Source organism: Mustelus asterias, chromosome 12, assembly GCF_964213995.1.
Source record: "Mustelus asterias chromosome 12, sMusAst1.hap1.1, whole genome shotgun sequence".
Lineage (NCBI taxonomy): Eukaryota > Metazoa > Chordata > Chondrichthyes > Carcharhiniformes > Triakidae > Mustelus > Mustelus asterias.
In genome coordinates, this window is record NC_135812.1 from 77,060,417 (window position 1) to 77,084,386 (window position 23,970).

The 23,970-nt window shown below is 44.4% G+C and overlaps 1 protein-coding gene across 1 annotated transcript in view; it reads right to left on the minus strand.

Moving 5' to 3' along the window:
* The window catches only part of xylt2 (xylosyltransferase II), an 87,433-nt gene extending 63,795 nt beyond the window's left edge, over positions 1-23,638 (minus strand). The window contains exon 1 of the mRNA XM_078225463.1: positions 23,450-23,638. Coding sequence (XP_078081589.1) covers positions 23,450-23,578 — 129 coding nt within the window. The 5' untranslated portion in view covers positions 23,579-23,638. The remainder of the gene's footprint in view (positions 1-23,449) is intronic.
* Positions 23,639-23,970: the final 332 nt, after the last annotated feature.

Here is a 23,970-nt window from a genome sequence, read left to right on the forward strand (position 1 = left end):
CCATAACCCCACATATTTACTCCACTAATCCCCCTGACACTTAGCATGGCCAATCAACCTAACCCGCACATTTTTGGCGTGTGGGAGGAAACCGGAGCACCCAGAGGAAACCCACACAGACACGAGGAGAATGTGCAAACTCCACGCAGACAGTCACCCAAGTCGGGAATCGAACCCAGGTCCCTGGTGTTGTAAGGCAGCAGTGCTAACCAGTGTGCCACCGTGCCGCCCCAATAGTTAGTTCATATTTAATCAGTATCTGTTTCTCAACTCAATTTACCTGCTTTTTTGCCATATTCTGGGATATGCTTACCCAACAGAAAGTAATCAGTAGTGGCCTTGAAAGTTTCACCTGAAGTTTGAACACTGGATGTTGGGCAGTAAATGTGGAACTGGGACTCCAGCTAGGGCAGCCTTGAAAAAAGGGAAAAGGAGCTTTCAAAATAGACTATAACAGTATACAATTTAACTGAACGCTGCAGTTGAATTTCTCCTCTGTTTGTTCTCATTAATTCATGTGATATGGCCATCACTATTAGGCTTGCATTTATTGTCGAGTTTGTGAGCATTCTTGAATATCTGCAGTCCATGTAGTGAAGATAAGAGCCTTGTCAGCACAGACCAATGGCGAAATCCATATTGCAAACATTTTTAAAATATTCTCATAATAGAGTGCCCAGCATCAATGAATGCGCATTGATATATGTCCATACAAGGATGGTATTTGATGTGAACGGGAAAATGGAGATGTTGTTATTCCATAAAAATTTCTATCATTATCTTCCCAAGAGGCAGGCTGGTTTGTCATGATTGATCTTGGAGTAAGAAGTCTGACAACACCAGGTTAAAGTCCAACAGGTTTATTTGGTAGCAAAAGCCACTAGCTTTTGAAGGAGCAGCGCTCCGAAAGCTAGTGGCTTTTGCTACCAAATAAACCTGTTGGACTTTAACCTGGTGTTATGAGGCTTCTTACTGTGTTTACGCCAGTCCAACGCTGGCATCTCCACATCATGACTACGATCTTGGGAGCTTCCAGTATTGCTGCAGCTACACTCACTGATTTGTTCCTTTCCACTCAGGACTTGCTGCCATTCAGCTATGCTGCCGGGTTGTCCCAGACACTATTTAAGCAATACGTTGTAATTAATTCAGGCACTGTAATCGATCAACGAAGCTTGCATTTACCAAGTTAGAAGCTCAGTTACACAATAAAGGGAAACAGTTTTTGGACCTGATTTATTTTTGAATACTTTTGCATAAAACCAGCTTTATTTTGTCACATACTTTGATCTTGATCCATTGCTACACACCATTCACTGGCAAACACTTCGCCAGCCTCCATCAAAATAAATCTTTATCAGTGTGAGCAAAAGGGCAATTTCTGTACTCAATGTGAAATGGTTTTACAATAAAATGAACACAATGTTCCCTCATGCCAATTTCAAAACGGAGATTGGAGATGCTTGGGCTGTAATACCAGCCAAGGCTGTTAGATATGTTAATCAGTCAGGATGAAGAGACACTGTCCTGACCTCTAATTAATCTGCAGTTCATCCTAAAAAATAGATGATGTATGAAAAATCACTCTCACCAGTCACTCTATGCACTAGTAACTTCTTGGTTAACTGACAGTGCCATCACCGAAACATATACTGGAAACTCTTAGATATTTTCTGTTCTGCTTACATCAATGGCTGGCCTTTATGTTGCTCCTTTGATATAGAAACAAATCCCAATGAATTTACATGAGGCAGAAGAGAACAGAAAAATAAAGATAAAAGTAACTAAGAGGATCTGTATTCTGTGGATTTGGAAACATCACAGATAAAATACTGCAATGCCTAAAAAATGACAAATCAAAGTGCGAACACTGAGCAAGATGTGAAAGATGAGTCTGGAAAGAGCACATTAACCACCTGATTCCATCTTGAAGCTTCATACTTTCAGAAACACTTTATACACAAGGAAATCTTACTCTGATCATGTGAGTAATTACCACCTTTGAGAAAAAACAGAATATCGTGGATACCCCAGTCCAATCTAACTATTAATCTTGGGCACAATAACCCATGCAGGGTGGGTATAACGGTCACAATATCCCTGACACTGAGGATATAAAAGCACAATATCACAGACAGAAATTGCATAATGGACATGAATCAAGAATTTGACAGGTTCATTTCCAGGTTTGCAATCTGTAACTAAGGTAATAAGATCTCAATTATTTACAATGTACATTGACTATTTTGATGAAGGGACCAAGTGTATTGTAGCGAAATCGGATGGCGATACAATGATAGGTAGGAAAAATTTGATGGAGGTGCGCAATATTAAAAGAAAGTTAGATATGGAAGACAAGCAAAAGTGTTTCCATTAGCTGATGGGAAAAGGACTGGCAGATGTAGGTTTAAGGTTTTCGGCAAGACAGCAGGGAGGGAAACCATGGGGAAGAACCGTTTTAGCAGCAATTACTAATAATGACCTGGAATTCGCTGCCTACGTGGAGGTGGTGGAAGCAGAGATAATTTATGATTTCAAAAGGAAATTGGATGGACACTTGAAGGGAATAAGTTTGCAGGGCTAAGGTGACAGGGGACAGAGCAAGAATGGGACAGACTGGATTGCTTACAGAGAGCTGGGATAGATTCAATGGCCTGCATAGTCCCTTTGGTATCATCATGAACCCTGCCCATTTTGACTCTAATAGATCATTGTCCTTCCAAATCTATGTTGTCTCTGAAGAGATCTCTGAGCTCTAAATACAGAGGTGGTGGAATATGCAGGAGGATTCATTCATTCACTGGCTGCTCCTGGCAAAAGCCAGAATTTACTGCCCATCCCAATTTGCCCTTGAGGTGATAGTGGTGATAAGCCACCTTCTGGAATACAATTGAGTGGGTTGCTACGTCATTTCTGATGGCTGTCAAAAGTCAACCACCTTGGTTTGGGTCCAAAATCACATAGGCCAGAATGAGCAAGAATGACATATTTCTTCCATAAGAGACATTAGTGGACCAGACAGTTGTCTGCAACTATCAGTACTGGTATTTTATCCCAGCTTTCTATTTATTTAAATAAATGTATATACACTTACATATACAGTGATGCAATTTGAATTGCTGAGTTAGGAATGACGCAGGAGATGTGCACTCGAATATTAAAACATGTTGGATTAAATCAGAACATAGAAACAAGAGCAAGCGACTCAGACACCAGAGCTTGTACTGCCATTCATAGTCGATCCTCAAGATAACCCCTCACAACATTTACTCCATATCCCTTATGTCATTGCTTAACAACAATCTAGTAATTTTGGTTTTAAATTTAATAATTGAGCTAGCATTAATTGTCATCTGTGAAAGAGTTATCACCCTTTGGGTCCAGAAGTGTTTCCTAATTTCACTCATGCAAGATCTGGCTCATCTTTTTAGATTATGCGCCATAGTCCTAGGCTTTCCTGTTTGGGTCCCGGACCAGAACCCCAAGTTACATTGGAAGCCAGACTAGACCCCAACAATTTTTCTTTTTTGGCATAAATGTGAGGATAGGATATTTCTTTCCAGGAATGATTCTACCTACAAAGGGAAATTTTATAGTGAAACAAACTTTATTTAAGAAAGCAGTTTAAATATAACTCACAAATGAAGCAGCTTAACCATTAACAGTCAAACAATGTTTTAAAGCAAAAGGAAGCAACTTTACTTTCTAGCTTATGACTGTTCCAGTTCCAAATAAGCCCCATTCATACATAGATCAAAACAACTTTCAAATAAATACAGTTAGCAAGCCCAGGCATACTTGCTTTAAATTGTGTTAACAGTCCCAAAGCTTTCAGAGATTTTATGGAGAGTGAATTCTCAGTAACAGCCTGCACATGCCTCTGATTTCAGCAGACCTGCAATTGCATAGCTTAGTTTTCCCCTGCTAAAGACCTAGCTCCACCCATTACTACACCAACACCTGATAGATAACTCATGACCTTTTCAATCAAGGTAATCAAAAACACCAGGGGAAATCTCCATCTATAAACAAAGATCCATTAGTTCTATCCCAAGTAAACATTTCACAACTAAAATGAATTATCCTGCTCTCCCAGCATCTGAACTACATTCCTACCAGACATAACAACTACTGTAGAATAAAGCTGAATTTTTAAACATTTCCTTTAAAAAAATACATATATATCTCTATCAATTGCACCACTATCATCACACCCCATCCAACAGAAATGCTTTCTTTCTACCAACTGGGGGCGATGGTAGTGTAGTGGTAATGTCACTGGTCTAGAAATCCAGAGGCCCAGGCTATGCGCTGGGGACATGGGTTCAAATCCCACAGTGGCAGCTGGTAGAATTTAAATTCAATTAATAAATTTGAAATTGAAAGTTAGTCTTCGTAATGGTGACCATAAAAATATCATTAATTGTTGTAAAAACTCATCTGGTTCACCAATGTCCGAATGTCCTTTAAGAAGCAAATCTGGTGAAACTTGCGTGCAACTTCAGGTCCATAGCAATGTGGTTGTCTCTTAAATGCCCTTTGAAATGGCCTAGCAAGCCACTCAGTTCAAGGACAATTAGGGATGGACAACAAATGCTGGCTTTGCTAGTGATGGCTAACATCCCATGAAAGAAAAAAATCCAGGGAATACAAACGAAACCTAATTCACATACAAATATACAAATTAAGAGGATGCGCACTATTTGGAACCACCATTGAATAAAAACATGGCTGATTTGATTATGGCCACATTCCTGCCCAACTCCGATACACTATGAATCCTTGATACCCTTGTTAGTCAAGTGCACCTGCCTTAAAAATATTTAATAACCCTGCCTCCACCACTCTCTGGGGAAAAGAGTTCCAGAGTCATGAACCTCAGGAAAAAAACTCTCCATTTACATCTTAAATGGGAGGTCCCTTATTCTTAAACTATGTCCCCTTGTCTGGTCTCTCCCACAAGAGAAGACAATCTTCCTTAATTCTGTCATAGGATGTGGGCATCGCTGGTAAAGCCAGCATTTGCTGCTCATCCTTAGCTGACCGTGAATGGGGTGGCTTGTTACATCATTTTGGGGGACAGTTAAATGTCAACCATATGGAATCACATATAGGCCTGACCAAGTAAGGACAGTGGTAGATTTCCTTCCTTAAGTACATTAGTGAATCAGATGGGTTTTTACAACAATTGATGATAGTTTCATGGTCACTTTTACTGAGACTAGCTTTACATTGTGTATTTATTAATCGAATTTAAATTCCATCCATTGCCATAGTGAGATTGATGCTGTTGGAAATCCTAATGATTTATGATAGGTGTACAAAAATTTACTTACACCAACAGACATGTTCTTCTATGCCCTGGATGCTGGTCCCTTAAGAATATTAGTTTTCTTTTAATGTATTTCTACATTCTAAAACATGATTATTTATCAGATTGCCTTAAAACCATAAACAGACAGGTTTCCACGTAAAACTAAAAGACTAGTTTCAATTCCAGCTGTTTTAACCTCTCTCCTCCAAAGGATACCTGCAAAATCTGAACCCAAGAGATCATTGCTGCTTTGCCTCTCATCCCTGCACACGTTTCTATATGAATCATTGTCCACCTCTAACTCACCATGGCCAAACTGATCAGAAGGCTTTATTTCCAACCCTCTCTCTGCTCTCTCTTTCCACCCACATTCACCCTCCTCTCCCCTGGCCTTACCATCTCTAAAAGCACATTCTCCTTTTCTCATCACCCTTTCCTTTCTTATATCAGTTGAATGCATAAACCCTGGAGTAACTGATTTAAAACAAACTGCAAGGCCACTGACCAGGAATTGGAAAGTGAGTTTAGAATGGGCAACTAGTTATTAATTTTTCTTTTTCAAACATGGGAACATGATGAGTTGAATGGCCTCTTTCTGTGCCATAATATACCCTTTCAATCAATCAATACTGTATCCAGTGTTAAAGTGACACTCCTGTAACCACCAGTACTGTGCCCCAGTCCTAGACAATGATAGTCCTGTACCCATCAGTTTTGTACCCATGTTACAGTGACAGACTAGAAGCCAAGAGTACTGTATTCCAATATATTAGTGATAAATCCAGTGTTGTCACATGAAAGAAAAAAATCCCTTTCTCCAAACATTAGCCTGAATACACATCTAATTGTATTGTCAGTTTCACAATTAAGATGACTTAGTATGGCAAATTCACCTGTTCTCACTGCACTGACTGAAAGCTTAGAAACAGTAGAATTGCATCCATATGGAGACACTGGATTCCCAATTGACAGCTTTCAGTCCACACTCCCAGATCACTTAACTGGTTAAAGTTGCAACAAAAGATTCTGGTGGCCAGAGTTGCTGAATAACTGGAATTCGAGACTGAGAATGATACTGCTCGCTGACCTTACAAGTCACTTCTGCTCATAAGTAACCAAATATATCAATCAGGCCCAATGAGTCCCTGCTCATTTTATCAGTTATGTGTTTCAAAGCTCATTGATAAACTCCAAATATAAATTTTAGGGCTCATAATCTTACTGACACAATTTCAAGTGGTATTGCCTCTGAATAATCAGGTTAAGTAGAAGTTCAAAATGGTGTCTGGATCTACCTCTGATCTGAGTTGGGATGGCAGGTGGGTTCTGCTCCCTTGGGATAGTCAGGGAATCAGCAACTAAGGTTTCCCCTCCTGATCCTTAGCCAGTATTGTCTGCTGGATTCTGGATGAGAGCAGCATTTAGCACAACTCTGTGGCTGAACAACCTTTCATAAATCAGTGTCTAGATGTACAATGAATTTCCCGATGGGAGGAAATGCCAGGCAACTGAGAAAACTTAAAAACTTTCTTCACAGATTAATATTTGAATCAGTCGGTCAATGATTGCTCCCACCAGCGTAAAGAAAAGAACAAACCTTGCTACGGATCTCTGACTCTCCATGAAATCTCAACTTGCACAAGTTAAGCCAGCAGTCTACTTTGTTCAAACAAAGTGTGGTGAATACCCATGTGGGAATATTATACAGTGGTTAAAACAGAAATGTGACGTAAAATAGTGCTTAATATGCAAGGATTCATAAAGAAAAGGGAAGGAAAAAAAGTGAAGTTGGGTTGCAGTACTGATTAGAAAAGACTAATCTCTAATGTTGGAATGAGGTTGGCCTGAGGGGCAAGGGCAGAATCTATTTGGTTAGATTTGAACAGCAAAAAGGCTAAGCTCACACTACTGGGGCATTCATGTCTCCAGATAGTGACACAATGGGAGTAAATCTGCAGGGAAATCTGCCATGTAAGCACTAGATGATAGTGATATTGGACATTTTAATTACCCAAATATTAATTGGGATGTTAGAAAAGAGAAATTTCTGAAACATGCTCAGAATTTCCCTTTATATTCTTTTACAGTATTGGATGTTGCTTCCTGAGCGGCATTTGCTGCCACTGCCCATACCAAACTGCCTCAAGAATTGAGGGCGAGTCACCTTCTTGAGCAGCTACAGACCTGTGGTGTAGATACACCGTAAGAGTTTTAACAACACCAGGTTAACACCAGGTTAGATACACCCACAGTGCTGTTAAGGAGCATGTTCCAGGATTTTGACCCAGCAACACTAAAAGAACAGTGATGTCATTTCAAAACAAGATGGTGTGTGGCTTGGAGGGAAATCTGCAGGTGGTGGTGGTGTTCCCATGCATTTGCTGCTCTTGACCTTCTAGATGGTAGAGGTTGTGGGTTCTTGGTAAGTTGCTGCAGTGCATCTTATAAATAGTACACACTGCTGCCACTGTGCGCCAATGCTGGCAGGATTGAATGTTTAAGGTTATAGTTGGAGTGCCGATCAAGAAGGCTGCTTTGTCCAGGATGGTGTCAAGCTTCTTGAGTGTTGTTAGAACTGTATTCGTTCATGAAAGTGGAATGTACCTTGGAGATTGAAAAGGACTTGGGATACCGCAAAGTGAGTTACTCGGTGCAGAGTTCCCTACTCCTGTAGCCACTTACATTTGGCTGGTCTAATTCAGTTTCTGGTGAATGATATCCTAGGATGTTGATAATGGAGAATTCAACGATACTAATACCATTGAATTTCAAAGGGGGAAGTTAGATTCTCATTAATTGGAGAAGCTCAGTGCCTGCCACTTGTGTGACATGAATGTTACTTGCCATTCAACCCAAGCCTGAACTTTATCCAGGTCTTGCTGCGGATGGGCATAAATTGCTTCATCTGAAGAGTTGTGAATGGTGCAACCATCAGCAAACATCCTCACATCAAATCTTATGAGGTCAGGAGGGAAGATCATTGATGAAGGAGCTGAATGAATGCAGCTCCAACAACATTTAAGAAGCTTGACACCATCCTGGACAAAGCAGCCTATTTGATTGTCAACCCATTCACCAGCCTAGGACTCCTGCAGGCAATATCCAGCGACTGTGATGATTGACCTTCAACAACCACAACCATCTTCCTTTGTGTGAGGTATGACTCCAAACAGCGGAGAGTGGGTTTTCCCCCTGATTCCCATTGGCTTCAGTTTTGCGAGATGTCACACTTGATCAAATGCCTTGATGTGAAGGGCAGTCACTCTCAACTCACCTCTGGAATTAACTCCTTTGTCCATTTGGCGTACTTTCCAGGTTAAGAAAATGGAGTAGAAATAGCAGAAGGGTTTGACATAATTTTCCCTAGATATGGGGGAAAATGTCAAAGGTTTCTAATAACCAAATATCAGTCAGTTTAACATCAGCAGTGGTTGAGGTTTTGGAAAAAAAATAATCAGGCGAAAAAAATCAACATGACCTTCTAGAGGTTTCAGCTCATTAAGGAGAGGCAGAACAAATTTGTAATAGGCAGAGGGTGCTTGACTGATCTTGATTTTAGATGAAGTAACAGAGAAGGTTGGATTCTCGGCCTTTTGGCTAAGATCAAGTGTAGTATGGTCGGCAGCCCATGGTCGGCCGCACTTGGTTGAGGTCATTAGGTTACGCTGAGGCTTCATATGTTTTATATGAAGCAATTTTTAAAAGCGGCATCTCGGCCTTTTGGCTAAGATGCAAATGAGCTCAAGTCTTGGAGGAGGAACCTCCCCCTTCTCCAATCAGCTTGGCTCATGTAGATCAGGCCCAGGACAGGGTAGTTTGGTCGCTCGCCCTGTCTTGTCAGCCTGGATCTGAAATGTCTCAACTTGTTGAGACTCTGAATTGGATTTGATTTGATTGAATTGGAAAAGTATTAAAAAAAACAGAGAAGGTTGGTGAAGCGGATGCAATGGATGTCCATATGGATTTTAAGAAAGCCTTTGACAAAGTAGCACATAAAGGCTAGTTAAGAAAATTGAGACTCATGAGATAAAAGAGTCAACGTCAGGTTGGACAAAAAAACAAACCGGCCTAAGGACAGAAAACAGAAAATGTGTGTTATGATCCTGGACCTGACAACCAAATCTTCGGTTTGATCCAGTTAGGGAGTAGTTTTTTTAAAATTTAAAGCGGACAAGTCTGAGATCCCAGGTAACAAAATAAAGCCACAAGATTCCATGGTTTTTGAACAAACAAAATAAACTTAAAACAATTCATAACATCTATCTTATACTTTATCATTCAAAATTAAGACCTGGTAAATGTGAATCAACAGAAAAACTGTGGTCAAATACACCACACTGAACAACAAATGGCACATGCAACCAACTCAGATCATAACCAGACATCGGTAAATATTGAGTCAACCAATCACATTGAAACTCTCTCACAAGGGATTCCAAACTTTCATTTCTGAAAATCAAGTCTCTGAATTCCCTCAAAGCTGCTTTGACTTGGAATGCCTCAACAACTGCTTACCTTCCGTGGTTTCAATCTCATCTCCTGAAACTCTTAACCTAGATTCCCAAATCCGCACCAACTAACTCACAAACGCAAGTCCAGCTTTTTGGTCACACTCAACAGAACACATGGTTTCATAATACATGGTAAATGGTCATTTTTCAAACTGGAGTATGGTAGACAATGATGTTCCTCAAGGAAGATTCCTCTTCCTCCATGGTATATATAAAACTTAGAATGCAGAGTGTCATGATAATGGATCAAACCCGCAAATTAACCAAGGGCATATTGAACTGTTAAATAAAACATATGATTTTGAAAAAGGGCATACAAGCCATAACTAGCTGAGACTTCCATTTGCTGGAATTCCTACGTGGATGATACTCAGTTCTGTGAGAGACAACAGAATGTTGCATCCTTTTTCAGACAGAGACATTTCAAAGGAAAAGACAGTGCAGAAACTGAACTGTAATCTCATGTGGAGATAATGGAAGCTGGCACCATCTCAAAAGCAACTACTACCATCTTTTGAGTTATATCCCAGCAGTGTTTGTGGTTTTCCACTTCCAGGAATACACAAGAAAAAGGGGTTACAAAGCAACTGCAACTCTGGTCGCTATGTACTACTCTAGTGTTCTAGATCCACTGTGCTAGTGTGAGCCAAGTGTCACAACTGAAGAACATTGACTAGGTACCCCTGCTGCTTGCTGAAAACAAGCCGCAAGTCATTAAAGCCACTGTTGAAAAGGAAGCAGAACAACTCCTTTCAGCTAACCTGCAGAACAAAGGATCTCCAAACCAATTGGTCAACTGCCGAAGTCAGTGCTACCAGAATCATAGAACTTAAAGCTTTACTGTCTACTCCTCACAAACAGGTCAAAGACTGATGAACATTTTTTAAACTTTTATCTTTGGACACATTTCTCATTTCTGATCTGTGTGCACGTTTGTGTTTTAGTATTTTCTTCTCACGTTTTAGTAACTAATAAACTCTCTCTTTCTTTAACTCAAGAAAGCATGGTTAAATTGTTTCCTTTTAAAACATAAATACCATTTGACCTGGGAAAAGGCATCCACCAAGGAAAGGATGTTTTTAAAATTAACCTTGTTATGGACAACAAAGGGTTGAATAAAAACATGGAGCCAGTTCATCGCTCCTCTCCCAGGAGCATAACCACATGGTGGCAGCCTGTCAGGAATCATAACACATTTGGGCATCTTGCCCAAGGACTAATTGTAACAAGAGTAACATTTCAAAATTTGCCAACTTGGAGGTGTGACAGTGAGCATGATACCAACTGACTTCAGAAGAACACAGGTAGGTTTAGCAAAATGGGCAGACAAGTGGCAAATGGAATTTAATATTGTGAAATGTGAATAATACATTTTGGCCAAAGAGATGGGGGGGCAATATAAACTAAATGACAGCGTTTTAAAAAGTGTATGGGGATGGAAGGACTTGAAGGTTCATACTTGTAGATCTTTTTGGTGGCAGGACATGTTGCAAGAGTAGACAGCAAAGCATACGAGATTTTGGATTTCATAAATAGAGCTATTGAGCAGGAAAGTTATACTGAACCTTTACAATATATGATAAGGCCACGACAGAGTATTGTGTCCGGTTATGGTCAATACACTTTAGGAAAGATGTAATGGTCCTTGAGAAGGTGCAGTATTTTAGCTACAAGATGAGGTTGGAAAAGCTGGGGTTGTTCTCTCTGAAACAAAGGAGATTCAGCAGAAATTTATCTGATAGAGATGTAGAAGATGATAGTTTTAGATAAGTTGGATGAAGTAAAGCTGTTCCCCATAGCTGATGGCACCAGGACTAGGGGACACAAACATAAGGCTTTGGGGAGCAGGTACATAGGAGCTGTGAGATAGAGCCAATTTTACACAGCGAGTGGCAATGACCTTGAACCCATTGCCTACAAGAGCGGTGGTAGCTGAGACGATAAATGATTTCAAAAGGAAATGGGATAGGCACTTGAGGAAGTGAGCAGGGTTATGGGGAAAGACCGAGGAAATTAGGCTTATTTGATACCTATACAGAGAGCTGGCATGTTGGGCCGAATGGACTCCTTCAGTTCCATGATGACTCTATGACTCTGTTAATTTTATACAGAATATTGATTAGACCACAATTGTGAAGTACTGTGAACAGCTCTGCTCTCATATTGTAAAAAGGATATAGGGATATTGGAGAAGGTACAAAATATTTTAAACAGATGATGCCAGAAATGATAGAGAGAAAAGTTTGAACAGGGTGGGACTCTTTACTCTAGAAAAGGGAAGACAAAAACTAAAGTGACAGAGGTCTTTAAAACTGTGGAAGAGTTTGACAAGGTGAAGGTAGAGAAGATATTTCCACTTGTGCAAAGGCCAAAACTGGAGATCATAAATATCAGACAGTCATTGATAAATTTAATAGGGAATTCAGAAAAAAAATCTTTACCACGAGTGGTGAGGATATGGGCCTTGCTACAAAGAGATCGGTTAATGCAAAAGCACAAATGGATTTTAAGTGGAAGCTAGATAAACATAAGGGAGAAAGGAACAGAAGGATAAGTGCTTTAGTTAAATGAAGAGGAATGGGAGGAGGTTCGTGTGAGCATGAACACCAGTACAGATTGGTTGGGCTAAATGACCTGTTACTGTGCCATTCTATGTAATTTTATGTTAATTAAATGCCACACAGTCACAAACGGTTTCAAAATTCAAAGGTATAATTTTGTGGAATATACCATCTATTTATTTTAAATTCACATTGGCAGTGAGAGGGAATGGCGTATGCCTGCACATCTAATCAAAACTTGTCACATGCACCCTTTGCATACCAGAGGTGCTGTCTTTCCTTAAAGCATAATGCACATTGCCTTGATTAAGGTGCACTGTTGAGACTTAGCCAGGAAAAGACCAATCTGACATTGCAATCACAAAAGATTATTGCAAACTATGTACTCCTGAAGTAAGGAAAACTGTTCTGATATTGAAAAAAACCTGCCAGATAAGGAGAATACCTGGCACCTGTCCACATCAATGTGTGAAATTAATGCCAACTCAAAAGTGAGTTCGTATGAATCAATTACAAGCATTAGGGAGGCTTCCTCAGCAGATGACATGCTCAGTGGATATTGCCAGCATGGGAACTTAGGAAAGGATAATGAATGGATGGCAAATTTTATGTTCTATGCACTTGAACTATAACAAACACACAATAGAGGTTATGGATTATGCCTGCCAAACTTGGGCTGTGCAGTGAGAGAGAATTTTAAGAACAAAACTGGGGTGCTGCATTGGTGGGTATAGGTCTGTCATTGTATAACAGTGGGATACATTACCATTGCGTAGAGATCTGCCATTGTAACACTGGGAATTGTACTGGTGTGTACAATTCTGTCACCATATAACACGCATGGTCAGAACTGTCACTGTATAACATTGAAGTACTGTACTGGTGGTGACAGATGTGTCATTTGGGAAGGAATTGATGGATACAAGTCTGTTACTCTGCAGCATTTGGGGACAAAAGTGGTGGATATAAGCCTGTCACTGTATAACACTGATGAACACAAGTATGTCCTTGTATAACACTGAAGTACCGTATTGGTGGGTTCAGTACTGTTTTCATTTGGTCCCTGTGTTTATTGGTACCCTGGTGTAGCTCTGTGTAGACTCCTTGTTTGAGTAGTCTTGAATTGAGCAATTGAGTAGTCTTGAATTGAGCAATTGACAATAACCCATCCATCTCATCTGATGCTGGATTATGACCTCAATCAAGAGAGATGCATTTCTTAAAGGACGCTCAAGTTTGTTCTTTTGTCCTCCTATTTGATTGCAGCATTCAGCTGGTTCAAGTTTGAAGAATTGACCATCAATGGTATAAATTATTATCACACATGGAGGAGAACCTATCAGTGGTACATTGTAGTGATTGGGAATAGTGCTTGCACAATGACACAGCCCTGTTTGATGCCTACTTTAATGGGGAAGGAATCTATGGTGCAGCCATTGCATTGTACTGTTATTTGAAAATTGTCATGCAGGAGACATGAATTCTGTTCTCTTAACAGCAACAGACAAGGAGCAGATGGCCAATCATGACCAAAATGGCTAATCTTCATCAAAAAACACAAAATCAGAGAATGGTTACAACATAGGCTATTTGGCCTATCATGTCCGTACTGGCTTGTTGCAAGAGCATTTTACTTAGTGTCACTGTCCCATCTTATCCCTGTATGCCTGCAAATTGTTTTCTCTTCAGAGAATGGTCCAATTCCCTTTTGAAAGCCATGGGATTGAGTCTGCCTCTACCTCACTCTTAGGCAGTGCATTCCAGATCCTAACCACTCTAAAAAAAAACACCGTTTGTTCTTTTGCCAATCACCATAGATCAGTGCCATCTGGTTCTTGATTATTCCACCAATGGGAACAGTTTTTCTCTATCTAATCTGTCCAGACCACTCATGATTTTGAATACCTCTATCAAATGTTCTCTCAACCTTTGCCTCGCCAAGGAAACCAGCTCCAATTTCTCCAATGATTCTACACAACTGAAGTTCCTCATATCTGGAACCATTGGCCTAAATCACTGCCTTCACTTCCTTCCTAAATTATGGTGTCCAAAATTGGGCGCAATACCCCAGTTGAGCCTGAATGACTGTTTTACCCAGGTTTATAATAACTTCCGTTCTCTTGTGCTTTATGCCCCTCCTGTTCTCTCAATCTGCCCTGCCACTGCCAATAATTTACACAGCAAGTATACATCTAGGTCTTTATGCTCCTGTACCCGAATTAGAACTGTACCCTTATTTTATACTGTCTCTACTCATCTTCCTGCCAATGTACTTTAAGCATAGTGTATGGCAATTATGTTATTAATGGAATTGCTAGTTAAACATGTGACATTGATAGTCTTATAAATAGAGATAGCTGGAATACTTTAGGGGAAGAGCTTCTTTTAAGTTAGTAGCACTGAGGAAGTGTTTTACCATAAACCGACTTGAATCAAAAAGACCAGTTTGTATTGATTCTTCCATTGCAATCACTTGTTGTAACATTTCCCACCAAAATTAATTACATCACTCTGCATTGAATTGCATTTGCCACTTTTCCACTCATTCCATCAACCTATCCTCCTCACAATTCACAATACTTCCAAGTTTTGTATCATCTGCAAATTTTGAAATTATGCCACGTATACCAAAGTCGAGGTCATTTACATCAAGAGCAGGAATTCTACTATAAACTTCCTTCCAATGCGCAAAACAACACATTCAGCACTACTGTTTCCTATCGTTCAGCCAATTTTATATCTATGTTGTAATTGTCTTTTATTCCATGAGCTATAACTTTGCTCACAAGTCTGTCGTCAAAAGGATGTCAAGACATTTCAATCAATAAGACAAGCCAGAGAGAAAACAGCAAGTGAGACAGAAAGAGAGAAAAACTGCTCAAGCTAACTTCCGCCACCACCTCCACTAGCCAACAACTGATGTCCTCACTGTGGGAGAGAATGTAGGGCTAAGATAGAGTTCATAAGTCATTTGTGAACCCATAGCCAACAATGAGAAATCACTTCCACCCAGCCATCCACAAGAAAGAAACATTCTCATGATGAGAGATTGCCAACAGCTAGTTCTGGTGGATACAGATCTGTCACCGTATAGCACTGGAGTTCGGTACCTTTGGATACATGGTCCGTCACTGTATAACATGGGGGTACAAAATTGATGGTGCAGGTCTACACTGGGTTATAGTACTGGTATACTGTATAGTATAGACAGTATACTATCAGACTGTCACTGTATAACACTGGGGCAAAGTAGTGGTGGGGACAGGTCTGTCATTACCTAGCACTGGGATACAAATACAGGTCTGTCCCTCTGGAACATGGGGGGGGGGGGGTTGAGTACTGGCAGGTACAGGTCTGTCACTGTAAAACACTGGGGTACAGTACTGCTGGGTACAATATGTAACTGTATAACACTGGGGTACAGTACTAGTGGGTATCGACCTTTCACCATATAACGCTGGTGTACAGTACCACTGGGTGTATTAAAAAGTCCCAAGATAATTCAAAGGGGCATAATCTGACAAAAATCAGGGCTAAAGGAGATCATAGAATCGCTACAATGCAGGAGGAGGCCATTCGGCCCATCGAGTCTGCACCAACCACAATCCCACCCAGGCCCTATTCCCATACCCTACTTATCCCCGACACTAGCGGCAATTTAGCATGGCCAATCAACCTAACCTGCACATCTTTGGACTGTGGGAGAAAACCGGAGCACCTGGAGGAAACCCACACAGACACAGGGAGAACGTGCAAACTCCACAAAGACAGTGACCCAAGGCCAGAATTGAACCTGGGTCCCTGGTGCTGTGAGGCAGCAGTGTTAACCACTGTGCCACCATGCCGCTCCATATTGTGATTAGCCCTACACTCTCTCTCAATGAGGACATCAGTTGTTGGCCAGTGGAGGTGGTGCCGGAAGTTAGCTTGAGCAGCTGCTCTCTCCGTCTCACTTGCTGTTCTCTCTCTGGCTTCTCTTGTTGACACTGTGATTGGTAACTGAAAGCTTGCTTGAAGAATTGGGTTTAAGGGGTGTGTTAAAATTGGAATGTGGAGAATAGAAAGGAATTAAGGAAAGAACACAAAGTATATGTGTGAAAGCAGAGCAACCAATGTTGGAATAATTAAAATTGTTGACAGAGACATGACAAGGGAATGTCGGAATGGAGGATGTTACAGAAAGAAAGAGGAACGAAACCTTGGAGGAATGTGAACACAAGGATGAGAATTTTGAAAAAAGCACGTTGTCTCAATGAGAAACAATGTGGGTGAAAAAGCACAGGGCCTTGGCCTCAGTTAGGACTTAGGCAGCAGATGTTTGGATTCATTAAGTTTATGGAGTATGTAGGATGGGAAGCGTGGCAGTAAAAACAGCCTGGATAGATTATAGGGGACACATGATCTGGTGACAGGCGTGGTTAGCTGATCCTCAGGAAATATTCTAGTGCAAAAGCTGAATATTGTGACAAGACACATCTAACTGACATTTTCAAGTTTTTTTTCCCTAAATTACCAAAGACAAAATCCTCAATGACGTTTGCTTGAGTCACAGAGCCAGTGAAAACTAAATACATTGTACTGTATACATTACAATCGCTGAAGCAACGTTGTGTGAAAATGGTCGTGAGGATAGTGTTACTCCAGCTCTCTCACCATGTAACTCAGGAACTCCTCTGCTCCCAAGACCCTGTGTTACTATTTCCATACTGACATTAAGCTGGCTTTCTCTCACTGTCATTATGTAAGTGTGCTCTCTCCCCCAGCACTGTGTTACTGACTGTATCGCTACTGATTTCAACCCAGTTCCCTCACAATTACTTAACAATTCTCCCACCCCCACCAACTCCATGCCATTAACTATCGCTAATCCAGCTCCCTCATAATGTCATTCAGTAATCCCTCCTCAGCATCTCTGTTGTTGATTTAGAAATGTCATTTCAAGAAATCAAACAAATACTTCAGACTTGGCCATTTCCACTCAAAAAGGGACGGTGACAAACCTAAATCATAGTTTTGTTGTTGTCAGTCTAGATCCATCATGTGGTGTAAGCTCAGGACTGACCTCAAAGTGTTGTCATGAGCCAGGTGAGAATAACGAGCCTTCCCTTCAGAGAAATCCAGAGATATCGATATTGCAGGGGAGATGGTGGTGTAGTGATAATGTCACTGAACTAGTTGTCCAGAGGCCCAGGCTAATACTCTGGGGGACATGGGTTGAAATGCTACCATGGCAACTGGTGAAATTTAACTTCAGTTAATAAATCTGCAATATAAAGCTAGTTTCAGTAATGGTGATCATAACACCTATCACTGATTATTGTAAAAACCCATCTGGTTCACGATGACCTTTAGGGAAGGAAATCTCCCATCCTTACTCAATCTGGCCTACATGTGACTCCAGACGTACATCAATGCGGCTGCCCTCTGAAATGGTCAAGCAAGCCACTCAGATCAAGTAAATTAAGGATGGGCAATAAATTCTGGTCTTGCCAGCGACACCCACATCCTATGAAAAGATACACAAAAGCTACCAAGGGTTTTGTCAGGTCAAATAATTACAGGATGATAACCAGAAGAAAAAATCATCGGCAGACAAACCGTAGGCGCAGGGAATGTGGAGAAATTTACATCGCAAATTAACAGGATCTGGAACATGGTACCTGAAAGGGTGTTGGAAGCACATTCCATAGGAACTTTTTAAAAAGTCTTGGACAATACGTGAAAAGGAAACATCCGTAAGGCAATGGCAAAAACAAAAGTAGTCAGATTAATTGGATAGTTCCTTCAGAGCTGACACAGGCATGACAGCCAAATGGGCTATAAGATTCTCGAACATCAGGGAGAAAGTGACAGAATAGTCATTTCAATTTACATTTCATTTCAAACAGAACTATTCTACAGAGCTATCTAAAGAAGGGTTTTTTATTTCTACAGTATCTTTCACATCCTCAGGCTTATCCCAAAGCACTTCAGAGTTAATGAATCATTATCGAAGTGCAATTAATATTGTTTTGTAACCAAACATAGCACCCAAATCTACACACAACACGTTCCCACAGACACCAAGTATGCCCAACAAGTTTGTGTTTTTGTGGTTACCCATAAACACAAGCTTATCTTTGTTTATCTTTGAATATTGTCATGGTACCTTTTACATCCACCGAGAGGGCTTAACATACTATCTAAAAGAGATGATCAGATCATTATCAGATTGTTGCTTGTGGGAGCTTGCCGTGCACAAATGGCTGTCATTTCCTACATTAGAACAGCAACAATTGAAAAACTACATTCTTAGTTGTGAAATGTTTTGGAATATGGTGAAATTGTGGAAGTCTTTCTATCTTTCCACTAAATATGCAGCAGCACTCTCCCTAAAGTGCCAATCAAATTATCAGAGTGGGAGTTGAATCCACAACCTATTGCTCACAACATTTACTAAGGCTGAAACGTATACCAATTTCATATATAAAAAGTTTTGAGTCCACCAGACTTTTTATAGTATAGCAAATATAAAAATGCAGTCATTTCATATTGGTTTCTTCTGGCCTTGAGACAGAAATTTCCAAAGCCTCAACTATAGCAATTATCCTCGACGTGCCCTCAGGATCTCCTATTTACAGCTTTAGAAGGAGAGGTCACATTAAACACAGCTCCACCTTAGCTGCGGAATAATCCATAACTGATGGTCGTCTAATTCTCCAGTCGTTGGGAAGTAGTGCATCATCCAATTTACCTCAAGCAGCACCACAGGAGGAAAGTTAATCGATTTATTTTTAAAGACAAACAATATAAAAACTCTTAACAGTACATAGTCAGTTCTCTTCACAGCGCATCAACAGCAACATCAGCTACCAATCAGTAGACACAATAGGCAACATAGCATCTTAATTTAAAAGCAGATATCATTCATTTAAAACTCAAAAAGGTACTTAATACAGTACAGACATCCAGCATGATCACAAAAGGTGCGACATGCATTGTTTGTTCACTGCAACAACTCCACAGGTAACAAACCTTCCTGATAAGGGTGAGGCATGAAACATAAGGGATTTTGTCCCCTATCCATGTGTCTTATCTCTTTCGCTTCATCCATGAAGGTCTCACACCTCTTCCTCCGATCATCCCAGTCTCTCTCTGTCGTCCCCTGCCCCCCCCTCCCCCGCCTCTAAATGTCTCCCCATCTCACTGATCCATGTTTTGCAACCCTCTTACCATTCTCATTTCCCCTCTCTCAACTCCTCTTTCTTGCCACCCCCATTTCTATCTCCCTCCCTCCTTCACCCAGGCTCAAAACAATGGCCTGTAGATCCTGTGGAGTGGTAATCAGGATCGGATTGCCACTCCACTCCTACTTACCTGGAATGAAGCTGCTCCTTTCTCACTTGACTTCATAATTCAGGCCAAATGAGAACGCTATAGTGCATCATGTAATTGAAAACTTGGAGACTTGGAAGGAGGGAAGCTACTCCCTTTTTACAGCACTAGTCCAGTAGCAGATTGGCGGGGGGACGGGGGGGGCCGGGCGTCAAGGGAAAGGAGGCATTTACTCAGCGGATCATGAGGTTATTGGGGAAAGGGGGCGAGTTGGGGGGGAATAATGGGGGACAGTCAGGGGATGTTCCGTGGCAGGTAGGTGGCCAGTGCAGTAGTCACCATTAGAAGTGGTTTTAATTTTTCTAACCAACCTCCATTTCATTTCAATTTCTCGCACTCTTCCAATCTGCCTCTCTCCTTCCAGTCTTTCTTGTTCCATTCCCCTGCCCATCAGATTTTTGCCATCTCTTCCTGATGTTCCCATCTTGCACTCTCTAACTCACTCTGCAAGTCTCACACTCTCCCCCCCATATTTTGTGTACGCACACTCTCCTATCCCATGCAGTCTAATACTTCCCCTCCCACACGCTGTATTGCGCTGCCCGTCCCTTGCCATCACACACTCCCACACCTCTTCCCTTCATGCAATGACTACTCTCCCCCTCTCCCCGACCCACATTGCTGATTCCCGCCTTGCCCTCGCCCTACCCACCACAACCTCCTTCACCTACCACGCTCTCACCCTTGATGCTTCGCATATGCCTTCCCCACCTTGCATATGGCTGCATCTTCCCTGCTCCCGCCATCACCAGACCTGCCCTCCTTGCATCGCCCTCACGGCCAGGCACTCCCCGTCCTCGTTGCCTCGCACAACCTTTCCATTCTGCCTTCTTACATGCTCTTTGCCCCTTTCTCCATCCCCCCCCCCCCCCCCCCCCGGCGCCCTCGCTCCCCCTCGCCCCAACCGCCCTCGCTCCCCCTCGCACCAACCGCCCTCGCTCCCCCTCGCCCCAACCGCCCTCGCTCCCCCTCGCCCCAACCGCTCCCCCTCGCCCCCCAACCGCCCCCGCTCCCCCTCGCCCCAACCACCCCCCCTCGCCCCAACCCCCCTCGCTCCCGAACCGCCCCCGCTCCCCCTCGCCCCAACCGCCTCCGCTCCCCCTCGCCCCAACCGCTCCCCCTCGCCCCAACCGCCCCCGCTCCCCCTCGCCCCAACCGCCCCCGCTCCCCCTCGCCCCAACCACCCCCCCTCGCCCCAACCGCCTCCGCTCCCCCTCACCCCAACCGCCCCCGCTCCCCCTCGCCCCAACCGCCCCCGCTCCCCCTCGCCCCAACCGCCCCCGCTCCCCCTCGCCCCAACCGCCCCCGCTCCCCCTCGCCCCAACCGCCCCCGCCCCAACCGCCCCCGCTCCCCCTCGCCCCAACCGCCCCCGCTCCCCCTCGCCCCAACCGCCCCCGCTCCCCCCAACCGCCCCCGCTCCCCCTCGCCCCAACCGCCCCCGCTCCCCCCAACCGCCCCCGCTCCCCCCAACCGCCCCCGCTCCCCCTCGCCCCAACCGCCCCCGCTCCCCCCAACCGCCCCCGCTCCCCCTCGCCCCAACCGCCCCCGCTCCCCCTCGCCCCAACCGCCCCCGCTCCCCCTCGCCCCAACCACCCCCCCTCGCCCCAACCGCCTCCGCTCCCCCTCGCCCCAACCGCCCCCGCTCCCCCTCGCCCCAACCGCCCCCGCTCCCCCTCGCCCCAACCGCCCCCGCTCCCCCTCGCCCCAACCGCCCCCGCCCCAACCGCCCCCGCTCCCCCTCGCCCCAACCGCCCCCGCTCCCCCCAACCGCCCCCGCTCCCCCCAACCGCCCCCGCTCCCCCCAACCGCCCCCGCTCCCCCTCGCCCCAACCGCCCCCGCTCGCCGCCCCAACCGCCCCCGCTCCCCCTCGCCCCAACCGCCCCCGCTTCCCCTCGCCCCAACCGCCCCCGCTCCCCCTCGCCCCAACCGCCCCCGCTCCCCCTCGCCCCAACCGCCCTCGCCCCAACCGCCCTCGCTCCCCCTCGCCCCAACCGCCCTCGCTCCCCCTCGCCCCAACCGCCCTCGCTCCCCCTCGCCCCAACCGCCCTCGCTCCCCCTCGCCCCAACCGCCCTCGCTCCCCCTCGCCCCAACCGCCCTCGCTCCCCCTCGCCCCAACCGCCCTCGCTCCCCCTCGCCCCCCCTCGCCCTCGCTCCCCCTCGCCCCCCTCGCCCTCGCTCCCCCTCGCCCCCCCTTGCCCCAACCGCCCTCGCTCCCCCTCACCCCCCCTCGCCCTCTCCCCCTGATCTCTCCCCTCCCGCTCCTCACCCTCGCTCCCTCTCCCCACCTTCGCTCCTTCTCCTGCTCCCTCGCCACCCTCACCCTACACTTTATCCTCTATCTTTTGCACTGATGTACTGGGCTACTTCATCATTCAAGCTGGGGATTTGTGGAGCCTCCTCCTCCAGTGAGTTACATAATTGTCCATCAACATTCACGACTAGATATGGCAGGACTGCAGAACTCAGATGTAATCTGTTGGTTGAGGAATCACTTAGCTCTGCCGCTTGCTGCTTATGCTGTTTGGCACACAAAGAGCCCCGTGTTGTAGATTCACCAGGCTGACACCCCATTCTTAAGTATGCCTGGTTTTGCTCCTGGTCTGCCTTCCTGCACTATTCGTTGAACCAGAATTGATCCCCTGGCGTGGTGGTAATGGTAGAGCAAGGTATATGCCGGTCCATGAGGTTACAAATTATGGTTTAGTACAATTCTGCTGCTGATGGCCTGCAGCGCCTCATGGCTGGCAGACCTGTTCGAAATCTATCCCATTTGGCACAGTAATAGTGCCACACAGCACGATGAAGGGTATCTTCAATATGAAGATAGGACTACCATCTATAGATTCCATAGCTTCCCTACAGTGCAGAAGGAAGCCATTCAGCCCATCAAGTCTGCACCAACTCTCTGAAAGAGCATTTTACCCATGCTCAAACCCCACCCTATCCCCATAACTCCACGCATTTACTATGGCCAAAAGCATTGTGCAGTGGGCACTCCTACCTATACTGTCATAGACAAACTGACTTTGCATCCTTTCTAACTTGTTTGATACAACTAAGTGGCTTGCCGGGCCATTTAAGAGTCAGCCTCCGAATTGAGTCTTTCCCTCCCCACACAACACAGATGAATCACTGACTCCCTACAATGCAGAAAGAGGCCATTCAGCCCATCAAGCCTACACCGACAACCATCCCACCATAACCCCATGAATTAACCTGTTAGTCCCCTTGTGTTTACCCCAGTCCAACGCCGGCATCTCCACATCATGAGTCCCCTTGACACCAAGGGGCAATTTAGCATGGCCAATCAACCTAATCCACACATCTTTCAACCAGATGGTTTTCCACTACAATGGTCCTTGTTAGACTTGTAATGCCAGGTTTTTATTGAATTTGAATTTCACCATCTGCTGTGGTGGGATTCAAACCTGGGTGCCCAAATCATTAGCCTGGGTGGCTGGTTTGTTAGTTCAGTGACAGTACCACTGTGCCATCCACCCTCTCTGCTCCCCCCTTACCTCACACTCCCCACCCCTCTACCTCCCTCCTCACTCATCTCCCCCTCCCTCAGTCAACCCCCTTCCCCAAAGTCCCTCCCTCATCTCCCCACCTCAGACATTGACTCATTGTCCCTCCTCCATCCTTTCCTCGCCTCCTGTCCCCTTTACCCTCCCCCCGGGCCTTACCTCCTCCTCACTCTCCAGGCCGCTGAAGCTCCACACCGCCAGGGTCTGCACGATCAAGATGGCGACGGCAGCGGCGGCGGCCGCCCGGTATCTCCGAGCGACTTTCCGAGGCCTGATCCGGACCACCATCTTCCCCAGACCGGGGCGTGCGGGTTCCCGAGCGCGCAGGGCCGCGCCTCCCCCCCCTCGACGTGCGGGTTCCCGAGCGCGCGAGGCCGCGCCTCCCCCCTCGACGTGCGGGTTCCCGAGCGAGGGGTCGCGCGCCCCCTAACCGTTGGCAGTTGGCTGCCTTGCCCTCGCGCCCTGGGCTTGGTTTGGTTTGTGTTTTTTTTCCTCTTCACTTTTTTCAAACCTTGTTGATGTTTACTTAATAATTAATTTAATTAAGTGGTAAGCCTGATGTTTATTATCCTCGCCACACCGGGCATGAGTGGAATGATAACATTGAACCAACCTGCAGGAGTGGCACGGATTACATTTCGGTTTGAAAAATAAGGAGGTTATCTGGAAAATAAGAATCA